Source organism: Canis lupus, chromosome 1 (genome assembly GCF_003254725.2).
Source record: "Canis lupus dingo isolate Sandy chromosome 1, ASM325472v2, whole genome shotgun sequence".
NCBI classification, from domain to species: Eukaryota; Metazoa; Chordata; class Mammalia; order Carnivora; family Canidae; genus Canis; species Canis lupus.
Window position 1 is genome coordinate 56,883,150 of NC_064243.1, and position 14,171 is coordinate 56,897,320.

General features: G+C 43.9%; 2 protein-coding genes across 2 annotated transcripts; one reads left to right on the forward strand and one right to left on the reverse strand.

The window, feature by feature from the left end:
* Positions 1 to 5,247: 5,247 nt before the first annotated feature.
* On the reverse strand, positions 5,248 to 10,851 carry LOC112643808 (60S ribosomal protein L31-like). Its single transcript, XM_035710372.2, has one exon. The coding sequence runs from the start codon at positions 5,858 to 5,860 to the stop codon at positions 5,474 to 5,476; it is 387 nt and encodes a 128-aa protein (XP_035566265.1). The 5' UTR covers positions 5,861 to 10,851; the 3' UTR covers positions 5,248 to 5,473.
* On the forward strand, positions 10,837 to 13,005 carry CALHM6 (calcium homeostasis modulator family member 6). Its single transcript, XM_025422799.3, has 2 exons — positions 10,837 to 11,522; positions 12,319 to 13,005. Exons 1-2 carry the CDS (start codon positions 10,986 to 10,988, stop codon positions 12,745 to 12,747), a joined length of 966 nt encoding a protein of 321 aa, XP_025278584.1. The 5' UTR covers positions 10,837 to 10,985; the 3' UTR covers positions 12,748 to 13,005.
* The last annotated feature ends 1,166 nt before the right edge of the window (positions 13,006 to 14,171 follow it).

The window sequence follows — 14,171 nt, forward strand, 5'->3', positions numbered from 1 at the left end:
GTATTATTCAGCCATAAAAAAGAATGAAATCTTGCCATTTGCAACAACGTGACTGGAGTTAGAGAGTATAATGCTAAGCAACATAAGTCAGCGAAAGACAAATATCATATGATTTCACTCATGCATGAAATTTAAGAAAGAAAACATATGAACAAAGGAAAAAAGAGCAACTGAGACAGAAACCAAGAAAGAGACTCAGTTAAGAGAGAACCAGCTGAGGGTTACCAGAGGGGAAGTGGGTCGGGGGATGGGGAAAATAGGTGACAGGGATTAAGAGTATACTGCCAAGCACTGAGCAATGTATAGAATTGTTGAGTCACTATATTGTATGCCTGTAACTAATAGAACACTGTATGTTTACTGGGATTAAAATAAAAACTTAATAAAATAAAAAAAAGAATGTCATATGTATCAACTCATTCAATCTTCACAACAACCCAAGGAGGCACATAATACTGTTATTTTCATTTTACAGATGAAAAAACTGAGGCACAGAGAGGTCAAAAGCTTGCCCAAGGTCACACATCTAGCCAGTGGTGGCCCCAAGAGAAGATTATGCAAGTAGTGTATGTGGAAAGAATTGAGTTTTAGCGAGTACCAATATCAATGGTTCTGAGGAGGAACCTGGGAAGGACATTTAGATGAACAGTCACCAAGTTAGGAGGAGAGCCGCAAAAGTGTCATTAATAGTCAAACTTAAGTTACCTTGAGAAGTTAAGTTAGGTGCCTGGCACTCCTGGAGGTAGAGTGCCAAAGTAGAGTCATAATACCCAAGCTTGAGACCAGGTGTCAACAAAACCTATTCCTGCTTGGCTCACTGCTTCCAAGAAAGGAAGTGAAACGTCTTTAAGGAATCTAACAATAAAATATAGAAAAAAAAATTGGTTGCTGTCTACAGCTAAAGTAAAAAGAAAAATCCCTCCCTTGAGAAATTCAGTGATGTATGGCAGAGGAAGATGGTGGAGAAATGGGGCTGGTAGTGGGGAAGATGAGTTCTGTATACCAGACAACTCTGCTGAGTAAACAAGCTGAGCTGGGCAGGAAGGAGGAAGTTATGGGAGAATCCCTACTCTGCCAGCACCTGCAGCTCTGCCATCCCCCCACTGTGGCTTGGTGACTCTGACAAAACTGAGTGGGAGTAGCTGTCCAGAGGGCCCTTCAACTGTAACCTGGAACCTGTCCCATGGCCCTATCTTCTCCATGGTGTTGTCCTCCTCCTCCTCCCTGGGTAGATTTACCTACTGTTTGTCACAATTCAAGATGCTCAGGCAGGCATCTGTAAAAGGGTTCAAATTCTGAGCTAAACAAAGTAGACATGGTGCTAGCTCTGCAGTAAGAGAAGAGAATATCCAAGTCAGATTCTCATTCATTCATTGACTCATTCATTGATTCACTCATTATATCCATGAATATTTATTGAACACCTATAACATCCTGGGCACTATGCTAAGAACTGTGTAACCAAAAAGGAATTAAATCAAGCATGATCCTTGCCTTCATGAAACACATAATCTAGTTGCATAGATGAAAAAACAGTAAGTAGCAAATAAAAGATTATAAAACTGTCATATGTAATAAGGAAACAAACAGAAGGCTAAAAAGATTAAGGGGTGAATAGGGGAATTTAGAAAAACTGATCCTACAACACACGGTAGACTTCACATGCTTGCGCTTATCCAGTTCTCTTTCACCATTTCCCTTGCAATTTGATGGAGTCTTGTGATTAGTTTGGACCAAATATTGGTGTCTGCTGCAGGACGGTTCTATGATAAAAAATAATCTATCATCTTTCCCACAATCTGCCCCCATTTCTCCACTATCTTCCCATACCCACATATAAGGGGATGAATTAAGGGAGGGATTTTTCTTTTTACTTTAGCTGTAGACAACAACCAAAAGGAAATAACTTTTTCTGTGCTTTATTATTAGTTTTCTTAAAGAAGTTTCACTTCCTTTCCTAAAATATGTGACATTAGCTTAGCAGTCTACTGGTGAGCAGCATGGAAACTGATAATGGAGGGCTAGAAAGACCGCAATTCTTACCTGGCTACTAATAAAACTAACTCCTGCATTAATTTGGAAAGATTATGTGGCTAAAGAAAATGTGGCCTGAGGGGAAAAAATTAGAAAACAATGTTTCTAGCGCATATTGGTTGCTGCTGACTATGTTTTGGCAAGGCTTTATAAGCTCAAAAAGGAATTGGTTGATTTGTAAGCAGAAATGAAAAGGAATAGAGATATTTAAGAAAAGTAAGGACTTGCAAAATTGGAAAACCTGACAGGTTTTAGACTCCAAACTCTAAGAGAGAATTTGGGGTAGCCTTGAAAAAGTCCATTAAAATAAATCAGGGGCAGCCCTGGTGGCTCAGCGGTTTAGCACCACCTTCAACCCAGGGTGTGATCCTGGGAACCCGGAATCGAGTCCCACGTCGGGCTCCAGGCATGGAGCCTGTTTCTCCCTCTGCCTGTGTCTCTGCCTCTCTCTCTCGCTCTCTCTCTGATGAATGAATAAATAAAATCTTAAAAAATAAAATAAAATAAAATAAATCCATAGAAAGGCCAAATTAAAAGTATGGCTTCTACACCTATTGATAATACCTCTCAGTAAGTTCAGGAACTTTAGGGCAAAGATAAAAGTAAGGAATTCAACTGGTAAAGAGCCACAGAAAGCTCAAAATAAAGGTGAAGGTTTCCCACAGAAAACTATAATCTCATGTTTACTCAGGGTACCTGCTGTACTGGCAAGAGAGAAAGACAGATAGAAACAAATTAGTGGGGAGAGAGAATGGGGCAAGAAAGCAAAAGCATGTAGTAGATCTGGGAACCATGTTTTAAAAAGAACCATAACAGTTTTAGCAAATATAGTTTACTGAAATCAGAGACAAGCAGCTTATTAAATAATTTTGGGAGAGATTTATAGTCAAAGGAACCATAAACCCAGCTGGACTTGTAGCCTTCCAACATTGTACGAGTAGCACATGAACCTTACACTACCCAGACTCTAGACTGTGAGCTCCAGGTTTGGACTTCATGTTTGTTTCTTTTGGGAAGAAGTTTGGTGTGTTCTGCAGTGGGAACGAAAGTGAAACAAAAGAGTGGCCTATAGTAGAACTAATGACCATTCTTTTCTTTCTTTCTGGCAAATGGAAAGATTACATGTCCTTGTTCCCTTGTAGTAAGGTGGACCAAGAGACTGTGCTGAAGCATTTAAGAGCTACCGGGAGACCCCCACCCCCAGGAGCTAAGGATCTCACTGGTGCCTCTTTTATAAGAGCACTAATCCCACTTAGGAGGACTCTACCCTCAAGACATAGGCACCTCAGAATGGCCCCACTTACTAATACTATCTTCACTTTGGGGGGGTTAGAGTTTCAACATATGAATTTGGAGGGGACATATTCTGACCACAGCACTGTCTGTAATGAATGAGAAGAAGGAATAGAAAATGACCCGAGACAGGAAGTCATGGAATTATCCAGACCTTCCCAAGACGCAAATGTTTGCCTAGGAGAAGAATGTAGACACAAAGATGATGATCTATAGGTTCATCATTGAAAAGCAATCCCTAAAGAGGGGAGAGTTACTTCCTAAAGGAGCAGGGTGTGGAGCCCCCAGAGCTGGAGCAAGGAGAATATGGGGCTCTTAGGAAGGCCAAGACTCTATCTAGAAGACAGTGGTGTCCCCCTGGCCTGGTTTTCTAGTTGCCCTGAAGATTACTTGTCAGTGTATATAGGTGAAAAGCCATTTCAATTCACTAATGAATTCCCAAAGTGCTTTCTAATATCTGCCCCCCACTCCCTCCTCCTCCTATAAGAAAAGACCAATAACACTTTAAAGGTATTTCCTTTCTTTTCTTACTGTTCTTGTATAATTTGACAATAGCCCCTCAGGAAAGGGATCCTGGGATAAATCAGAATTCTGTCTACTAGGAGTCACCTCCCCTTCCCTAACACTCTGTGGCTCAGTCAGGAGCAGCTCCCAGCCTACATTAAACAATATCTTAACTCACCCAAATGCTATTGGTTTTCTGGATTTTCTCCCATACATAGAGGGCTTTTAATGAAGCTAGACCAAAACAGGTAACTTCTGTAAACTGGGGAAAAACTAGTCTGGATCAACATTTAAAAGAAGTGATGGTGATTTCTAAACAGCTGGAAGCTGAAGGTCCTGCTGTCCTTCTTCAGAAGCTCTACTACCTAACCATTCAACCACCTCCATTCTTCTCCACCTGCCTTTCGTCTCTGCTTTGTTCCTATGCCATTATGGGTACCTAGAAGACCCTACAGAGCACAGTTGCAGCCCTCTCTGAAGCAAGCAGAGGCTTCTTACATCTCATTTCCCTCAGGCTTGGATAAATGCCACCCAATCCCACCTTTCCATCTGGTCTTTTCTTCTTCTCCTCCTACTGCTTTTTTGCCATCTTCCAGTTCTCAAACACTCCAATCCTTTATCTTCTATATCCTTCAAACACAGTCGGTTTCTTCCTTGGACTTACTACTTTTGGCAAGAAGAGGTGAATTATTGGCATTCCAGGTTCAAGGATCAACCCTTAGTATAAGCTCTGTGTGCACAGAAGGAAGGACAAACAAGAGCCTGTGAAATTACCTCTTCCTGGACTTGTTCTTCAGAGATTCTCCATTAGATCAAAACATTTCATGTTAGCATTTCTTAATTGTAGAAGGAACACATGCAGGTTAAAAAAAAAAAAAGACAAACACTAAAGAAAGATAAGCAAGTCTCTCACCCTGCCTTCATTCACAACCTTCAGCCTTACTTCTCAGAGGTAAACATTTGACAGTATTTTTTTAATCCTGCAGAATATCATACACATCAGCAAGGGACATGCATATATTTTCTTTTTCTTTTCTTTTTTTTACACAAATGTACGACATGCAACGTTTTTATCTTTTCCAATTAACATGTCAACTCTGTCTTTTCACTCATATCAGCACATACAGATCTACCTCAATCATAGGCACCTACTTTGCATTCTATTGCATAGATGTGAATGTTTTAAATATGCAGATCTTTCATGTGATATATTCCTTTTAAATGTTATTTCATTTATGTATTTTAAATAATCTCTACACCCACTGTGGGGCTTGAATTCATACCCCTCAAGATCAAGAGTTGCATGCTCTACCAACTGAGCCAGTCAGGCACTCCTTATGTGATAAATTGTTTTAGGGAGATTTTTCCTTTATTCCTTTAATCTTCTTTGCTATTTATTATTATTATTATCCTTGGAAATCCAAATCTTTGATCATAGTTCACAAACTAGTAAACTGAATTTAACAGCAGAGGAACTGGGCTTGTGATGAAGCAAAGTATAAGTAAGTGGCCATTGACAATGAAGCTCTAGCACACATTAAAATCACCTGTGAAATAATTTGAGTCAATGGAAAAACATTATGTAATTTACCAAAATTCCTAATAGACTTTTTTTTGGCAGTTTTAGACCTTTATTTGACAATCAACAATTAGTTTCATCCACATTAACTGCCTGTAGATTTTTGAAGGTGGTGACAGGTACATGGGTAACCAACATATAGGGCTTGTTTGGTGAATATTCATCCACATTATGTTTTCTGGACAACTGCACGTGGATACGGTATGGAACATTCCTTATTCCTTTGGCCCAGAGAGTGTGGTTGAGCCTGGTGTCAATGCACACATCTGGAGTTCCCATCTCCTTCACAGCAAATTTCCAGATCTCTTTGAGTGCCTGAGGGGCACGCTTCTTGAAATCCATGCCATGGGTGCACTTGTGAATGTTGATGGTGTATTCTCTAGTCACTACCTCATTGATGGCGGAATGTCCCTTCTTCTTCTCCTCACCACCTTTCTTTGTGGGAGCCATTCTGCTGGGTCCTGGTTGGAAAGGAGGCTAGACCTGACTTTTAAGAGCCATAGAAGGATGGACACCTGGGTGGTTCAGTCTGTTGAGTATCTGACTCTTGATTTTAGCTTGGGGTCATGATCACAGGGTCATGGAATTGAGTCCCATGTTGGGCTCCACATTCAGCACAGAGTCTGCTTAAGATTTTCTCTATCTCGGGGCAGCCCTGGTGGCTCAGCGGTTTAGTGCCGCCTTCGGCCCAGGGTGTGATCCTGGAGACCCGGGATCGAGTCCCGCGTCGGACTCCCTGCATGGAGCCTGCTTCTCCCTCTACCTCTGTGTGTGTGTGTGTGTGTGTGTGTGTGTGTGTGTGTGTGTGTGTCATGAGTAAATAAATAAAATCTTTAAAAAAAAAAAAAAAGATTTTCTCTCTCTACCCCCTATACCCTCTGCTTATACTCTCTCTTTCTCTAAAAAAGAAAAAAAAGGAACCATGGAAGGAAAACTAGAACCTTTTATAGACTTATGGTATCAGATGATGACGATGATGATGACAACAGTAATAACAGCAAAGACTGGCCATATCTAGGCTCTCAGGGTTAAAATAATCATCTTTTGTTTAAAAAAATTAGTGTGTGAATCAGTGAATATTTAAAATTTTGTGATAGGTTTGGAAAATTCATGCTAAGAAAAGGGGAAAATAATCTGTAAAAAGGTCACTTGAAATGTAATGGGATTGCCATTTTAACAAATGACATTCCTGTGTCTGGGAAAGTGTCTGATCTTTCCCTCCTTCTGCTCTATACTTCCATTGAAAGAACTTTTATAAACATTCAAAAATCTTAATAACAGGTTCAGATTTTCAAATACATAACATAATATGTCCATAAATTATAATGCACAGAAAAGTATTCTTTAAGATTAAGAATGTCAGATCTAAATTTACTTGTTATATTTGGCACCTAAAGTTGTGCCTTGCACATGGTGGATATTTAAAATATCCATGAATTTTGATTTGATTCTCATGGGTGGGTCTTGAGACCAGGATCAACACTTTTTTAGAATCTAGAAGTCACATTCCAAGCAGGGTCATACCATTAGTCTGAGTTCTCAAAAATGTTTGAAAACTAGCTCACTTGAAAACAACTACAAAGACCTCTTAGATTCACAGTGTGGAATTCTTTCAAGAGTTTCTTTTCTAAGATTTGTTTTGTGGTTTCTGAACCCCATTCCTGACAATGATGATGATAGTGCCAAGAAACAAAGTACTACCGTTAAAACAAAATCCATAACTATTGGTTTTCCAATGTGCTTACCATGAGAATCTTTCACTCATTTTATAAAAGCTAAAGTAAATTGGTGTTAAATTATAGATTTTCAAAAGTGTAAAAGTCTTTCAAATATTACTTGGTCTACTCTCAAGAGAAAATTCTTGAATCCTGTCCACACCATTAGTATATTACTCTATTGCTACGGAGAACTGAACTTCTCAGCAATGTCTTCTCCAAACAGAGCCAGGTATAGAGGACTGAGCAATCTTCAATAGACTCAGAACTAGAACCATCCACTGCTTCAGTGATGGCAGGGGTAGAGGTCAGGGTACTGGACTCATCTGCTGGGACTGGGAGAAAATTCAGATTGGCAGGCAGAACTCAGACTCTCACAATTACAGGAACCTGTAATAAGCACAGGGTGATAATTAGTATCTGGGAGATACATGACCGGGGGAGCACAGTGGTGGCAACCGCAGGAGGTAGTGTTTGGAGACGCGAGCAGATAGCATAATAAGTCAGGATGAAGCTCAGTCTGAAAGGAGTTTCAGGGGCAGGACTGCAAATCGCATGCTCTGGTGTCTATAAAGCCCCTAAACCTGACCTTCCACCTGCAGCTCTGCCCTCATAATGTGCCAGCTACCTGCTCACCTTTAATATTCCAGCAAGCTAGCTTTCTTTCCAACCATAGACTATCGAGCTCCCTTGCATCCCAGAGCCTAGGTCATTCACATCCATCCTTAAATACCCTCTCCTTACAAAGGCTTTCTCAGGACACTCTCTATCTACCACACAATTCCATTTAATTATTTGCATAACCTTGAGGAGTTTCCTCCTCATTATTTATCTCCACAGTAATGTAAGCTCAATGAAAGGAAGGTATTTGTTTGTCTTGTTTCTTATTGTACTCAATAATACCAGGCACTTTTGTAGGTTCTTATCATATTCTGGGGGTTTATTAAACATTTAAATGAATGACTGAATGAACAAATGAACTGATTAATACACTGTTAACAAATTAATTACTCTAGCTGGGATAGGAGACTGACAAGATGGAAATTTCTGTAACTAAAAATGTTTGAAACCAAATCCTTGGGGCGTCTGGGTGGCTGGCTCAGTGATTGAGCATCTGCCTTTGGCTCAGGTCGTGATCCCAGAGTCCTGGGATCAAGTCCCACACCGGGGTCCCAGCAGGGCACCTGCTTCTCCCTCTGCGTGTGTCTCTGCCTCTCTCCCTGTGTCTCTCATGAATAAATAAATAAAATCTTAAAAAAAAAAAGATATCAAATCCTTGATGGAATAGCAGGATCTAGGAAGAAGAAGAAAGCTATCACCAGATACAAAAGTATTAATAAATGAAGGGAATGAACACAGATGGTAGGAGGGAGGTTGGGGGAGGAGGTTGTGCTGAGTAGCTTGAGCCTCAATGGAGAATAAACTATTAGAAGAATGGAAAAGCCTGGGTTTGGACATTGTAACGGGAGAATGCCAGCCAACGCTCCCTCTCGTTTTGAGAAATGTGGGAGAACAAAATAAACCTTATTCAAAAGGACAGAGGGCACATTTTAGTTAGGTGACAGTTAAGGGAGATTTGGCCAAAGCCATCTGCATAAAGGTTATGGATACAATGGGATTTGTTCACGATGGTATATAGAAAGTGGGGAGTGGGGAGGCAACATCTTTAGGAGATGTGTGGTGGGAGGGAAGAAGAGGCTAGCAGTAAGAGGGGCAGAGTCACCTGAGGGACAAGGGAGGAAAAAAAATTGTTTTGAAATGTAGGAATAAAGAGATGATCATCATAGCAGAAATGATGCGCCTCAAATACAGAACTTGGCTGCAAGTTCACAGGAAACTTTGCAATACGCGGTTTAATCTCAGAGAAGAGGGCACCAACCATCCTGCCTGACAATTTGGACTCACACATACAGCATAGCTTTTCACTTAAATGCTACAGAATCATGGTTTTGTGGCAGGCACTGGTAGTGGGAGGTAGCTACGAAGGCAAGTTAGGCTAAGAAAAGACTAAGACCTTTCTTCCCCCTTCTCTAACAATTCACACGGTTGTGTAGCCCACTTAGTCTTCCCAAGTAAATACGGCAAACCCAGTGGATGGGTACTGACAGTAACCAGTTCCCTGTGACCTGCCCACCCAAAACCATAACCAGACACCCTCCTTGTAGCACGGTGGACTACGAAGGGCCCACCAATTCTCTTAAGGGGGTAGAAGATCACTGAGTCACTGAATATAATCCTTGCTCTACAACCGAGCATTGATATGGATTCTTAAATCATACGCAATTATGTGTTGTCTATTCCCAACATTGCAATGTAAGAGGTAATCCGTCACATTAAACACTGGTTTAATGGGATACATCCTATCAATAAAGGCGTTGTACATATGCTGCTCAATGTGCTTGTCTCAACTGATCTTGAAAGGTGAGGACTATCATCCCACTTTTACAAATAAAGATACAGTGGGACGCCTGGGTGGCTCAGCGGTTGAGTGTCTGCCTTTGGCTCAGGGCGTGATCCTGCTTCTCCCTCTGCCTGTGTCTCTGCCTCTCTCTGTGTGTCTCCTATGAATGAATAAACAAAATCTTAAAAAAAAAAAAAACATAAGAGTCTCAGAGGGGTGAAGTTATTACACACACACACACAGTGCCCCCCCAGCTCCAAAGCCTATGTTTTTTCGAGTACGCCTCACCTCACTCTGGAGCCACACACACGGTAAGGCTCAGTTTCTCAGTAGTGGTTACATTTTGAGTCAGAGCAAAGCTGCTTTGAGGAAAGTGAAGGTGGAGGAAACATGGTGGTTAGATGTAGCTGCAGCTTGAACTTTTGGGGGATCAATTAGTGTTTCCTGAATAACCATGTCTCCCCTGCCTCTCCACTCACCTCTGATCAGCGTGGTGGTCACTAAGAACTGGACAGTCGTCCAGGGCCTGGCAGTGTTGGGGCATACCTAATCAAAGAGCCAACCCAGTACACTCAGTCTAATGTTCTGTGGGTGATCAGAGGCGAGAACGGTCAGTGTGAATTAGGCTGGTGATCTGTCCAGAAGGGGGACAGGAAGGGGACAGAAGATCACGGAGGTCCTGGGACTTGAGCTGGGCTTTGTTGTGAATCAGCTTGTGAAAGAGAAACCAGAATTTGTCCCTTGAGTGTTTCCTGTAAGTGACTAGGTTTTGGGTAATCGTCTGGCCTGAGTGGGAGTTGGCCTAGGAAGGGGGGTGGCTGCAATAGGGGAGATCCTGGCGTTGTCTGCTCACACCTAGCTAAAATTTACTACTCTTATCATCGGGCAGCCGCACTGATTCGGGAAGAGTAAACAGGGTCCCCCCAGGTGGCTTGTCGGTTGGGTGGAAACAAAGGTGACAACCGGAGGGGGTCCGTCCTCAGTCCAGTCTCCGAACCGTTGCGAGAAAAGTCGGTGTGTCAGCCAGAGTGGGTCCACTTGCAAGAAGAAAGTGAAAGCTCTCGGAGGCCGGTGAAGCCCTCTTCCCCTGTCCGGAAGCTGCCCTTGAGCAGCCTGGAAAGCCCCAGAGCTTGGCCCACCCGGAGCCCTGCAGCAGCAGCAGCACCAGCATCGAGGCCCAGCAGCAGCACCAGCAGCAGCACCAGCAGCGACAGCGAGGCCCGTCAGCACCACCAGCACCAGCAGCACCAACAGCACCAGCAGCACCACCAGCAGCACCACCAGCAGCACCACCAGCACCAGCAGCACCAACAGCACCAGCAGCACCACCAGCAGCACCACCAGCACCAGCAGCACCACCTGCACCAGCAGCACCACCAGCACCAGCAGCAGCACCAGCAGCTGCAGCACCAGCAGCACCAGCAGCGGCAGCGGCGGCGAGGCCCGAGCCCGGCGCCCCATGGAGAAGCTGCAGACGGTGCTCGACCTGCAGCTCAAGCAGCACAGGGCGCTGGGCTACGGCCTGGTGAGCCTCCTGACGGCGGGCGGGGAGCGCCTGTTCTCCGCCGCCTTGTTCCAGTGTCCCTGCAGCGCCGCCTGGAACCTGCCCTACGGCCTGGTCTTCCTGCTGGTGCCCGCGCTCGCCCTCTTCCTGCTGGGCTACGTGCTGAACGCGCGCACCTGGCGCCTGCTCACCGGCTGCTGCGCGCGCAGCTCGCGCTCCCGCGCCCGGGGCTGCGGCGCGGGGCTGCGGGGCGCCGTGGTGTGCGCGCAGCTGGGCGCCTCGGCCGCGGTGGCGCCGCTCACCTGGGTGGCCGTGGCGCTGCTCGGCGGCGCCTTCTACGAGTGCGCGGCCGCCGGGAGCGCGCCCCTGGCGCGGCGCCTGTGCCGGGGCCGCGCCCCCGCCTGCGAGGCCCAGCTGCCGCTCGCGCCCTGCCTGCCCGCGCAGGGCCCCGACGCGCAGGGCCTCCTCAGGGAGCTCAAGGCGCAGTCGCAGGTGAGGCGCGGGCGGGGGCCGGGGCCGGGGTGGGGGGGGCGCAGCCTGCACCGACCCGGGCGCGCGGGGCGCGGGGCGCGGGGGCGGCCAACCAGAGCGGCGAACGCCTCGGGAAAGGGAAGGAGAAGGAGGGAAGGCGCGCGCGGAGCTTCAGGCCCCGCTCGGAGCCCGAGAGCCAGCCCCGTGGTTCTGTCCGGGTCGAGCTGCGTGTCCCGCTGCAAGCGAGCAGAGTTGCTGCAGCAAAATGGGTCGTCCTGGCCCTGAGGCCACCAGCCCGCACTCCTTCTGGGCACTCGCGGCTCCGAGAGCCTTGAAAACGAACGCTGGTTTCTTTGGCTTCGCCGAAATTCCGCGTTTGGGATTCTGGCGGGCAGATGGGCAGCCTCCTCCCCGGGCCCTGGACCCTGGACCCTGGACGTGACCTGGAAGGCGGCCCGTCCAGCAGCTGCATGGGGGGCTTGCGAGGTTACCAACCCCTTCTAAAACTGTTGCTTGTTCGTCATAATCAACTGTGAGCAGTTCAGACTTTATGGAAGGATTTTTTTTAAGATTTTATTTATTTATTTATTTATTTATTTATTTATTTATTTATTTATTTATTCATGAGAGACACAGGCAGAGGGAGAAGCAGGCTCCATGCAGGGAGCCCGCTGTGGGACTCGATCCCGGGTCTCCTGGGTCACGCCCTGGGCTGAAGGCAGGCCCTCAACCGCTGAGCCACCCCGGCTGCCCAGATTTTAAAACTTGTTTCTCAAAAAAATGTGACTAAATTGCTGTTTTGTTGTGTTTTCCGAAGGTGCTGGGCTGGATCCTGATAGCACTTGTCATCATCTTCCTTCTGATTTTTACGTCTGTCTCCCGATGCCTATCTCCAGTTAGTTTCCTGCAGCTGAAATTCTGGAAAATCTATTTGGAACAGGAGCAGCAGATCCTTAAAGCTCAGGCCACAGAGCATGCCATGGAACTGGCAAAAGAGAATGTTAAGTGTTTCTTTGAGTGCTTACACCCAGAGGAATGCAATACCCCCAGCATGAAAGACTGGCAGCAAATTTCATCTCTATATACTTTCAATCCGAAGGAGCAGTACTACAGCATGTTGCACAAATATGTCAACAGAAAAGAGAAGACTCATAGTATCATATCTAAAGAAGGAGATGCAGTGATTCCTGTTCTTGGCTTTGTAGATACACCTGGTATAAACATAAACACTGCTGCTGAGTTATGACCTTATTAATGAATACACAGAAAGTGCTTTTGAGTTATTGCTTCATTAAAAAAAAACGTTGGGGGATCCCTGGGTGGCGCAGCGGTTTGGTGCCTGCCTTTGGCCCAGGGCGCGATCCTGGAGACGCGGGATCGAATCCCACGTCGGGCTCCCGGTGCATGGAGCCTGCTTCTCCCTCTGCCTATGTCCCTGCCTCTCTTTCTCTCTCTGTGACTATCATAAATAAATAAAAAAAACTTAAAAAAAATAAAAATAAAATAAAAATTTATAAAAAAAAAAAACGTTAGTATTGTCTGATTGCTTTTTTCCCCGATTTTTCAAATTGTGAAAACAATTTTTAATCAAATAAAAAATTATAACTTTACCTATTTATTATATTCATTATATTAAAAAAGGAAGCAAAGTCAAATGATTCACTCAAAGTGACAAACTGGAACTAGATCAGAAGTTTTTTAATCCCTGGTCTAGGGTCCTTTTCACTGAATAATAATGCTGTCAAATAAAAGACCTCAGTAAGCAAAATCTAAAAGAATGAATGAACTCCTGACCTTTCTTCTAGGTTATCTAATGTTAATTTCAAATTCACTTTCTTGCAGATAACACACTGTTTGGAACATTGAAATACCTCCTGCAAACAAAAAAGCAAAAATGAAAAATTATGAAAAGGAAAGTAAAATTTAAAAAATATGAAATGTGGAAAACTAGGATAATTGCGAGCAAAACTGTTGGTTTTCATTTGTAGAATCAGAGGGAAAATTTTAAAGCCGTTTATTACGGGAAATTTCAAATATGCACAGAAGTAGAACAATGTTATGAGCTTAGGTACATTCATTACACAGCTTCAACAGAGCCATGTACTCTGTCTACACAAATATTAATCATACTCTAAATGTGGTTCTGCAACTTTTCACATAAAATATCATTGTTCCGTGTCCATTTATAATAATTTCCCTCATAAGAAATTACGGCATAGTATTCTATTGATTTGTAAGATATGGTCCCTTTTTTGTTAAAAAAAATACGCATAGAAATATACATACACGTTCACAAAGTATATAAAGATATGCACCAAATTGTCAAATTTGGTCAATTCTCAAGACTAATAATGAGGCAAAGGATTTTTTTCTTTAAACCTCATGTGTTTTTGATCTTTGGATTTTTTTTTTTTTTTTTTTTTTGGTAATGAATGATAAATGTTAACTGTATAATTAGAAAAGATTAAAAAGAATCCTTAGAAGGGTGTAGGGCTCTACACTCAACAGGAGATTTTATGTGTCTCTCTTCATTTTGTTTTCACAAGTTTGTGGGATACCCGTGAAATACATCACTCACACTTACAAGTGAGGAATTGAAGGTTAGAGTGGTTACGTTACTAGGCCAAGGTCATACAGTCACTGGGAGGCAGAACTAAATCTAGGGGACTG

Bases quoted from the DNA above. Each gene is read 5' to 3' on its own strand.
- LOC112643808 (XM_035710372.2), bottom strand. From the start codon at position 5,860: ATGGCTCCCACAAAGAAAGGTGGTGAGGAGAAGAAGAAGGGACATTCC.
- CALHM6 (XM_025422799.3), top strand. From the start codon at position 10,986: ATGGAGAAGCTGCAGACGGTGCTCGACCTGCAGCTCAAGCAGCACAGG. The intron at 11,523-12,318 runs GTGAGGCGCGGG...TGTTTTCCGAAG, and splicing joins AGCTCAAGGCGCAGTCGCAG to GTGCTGGGCTGGATCCTGAT.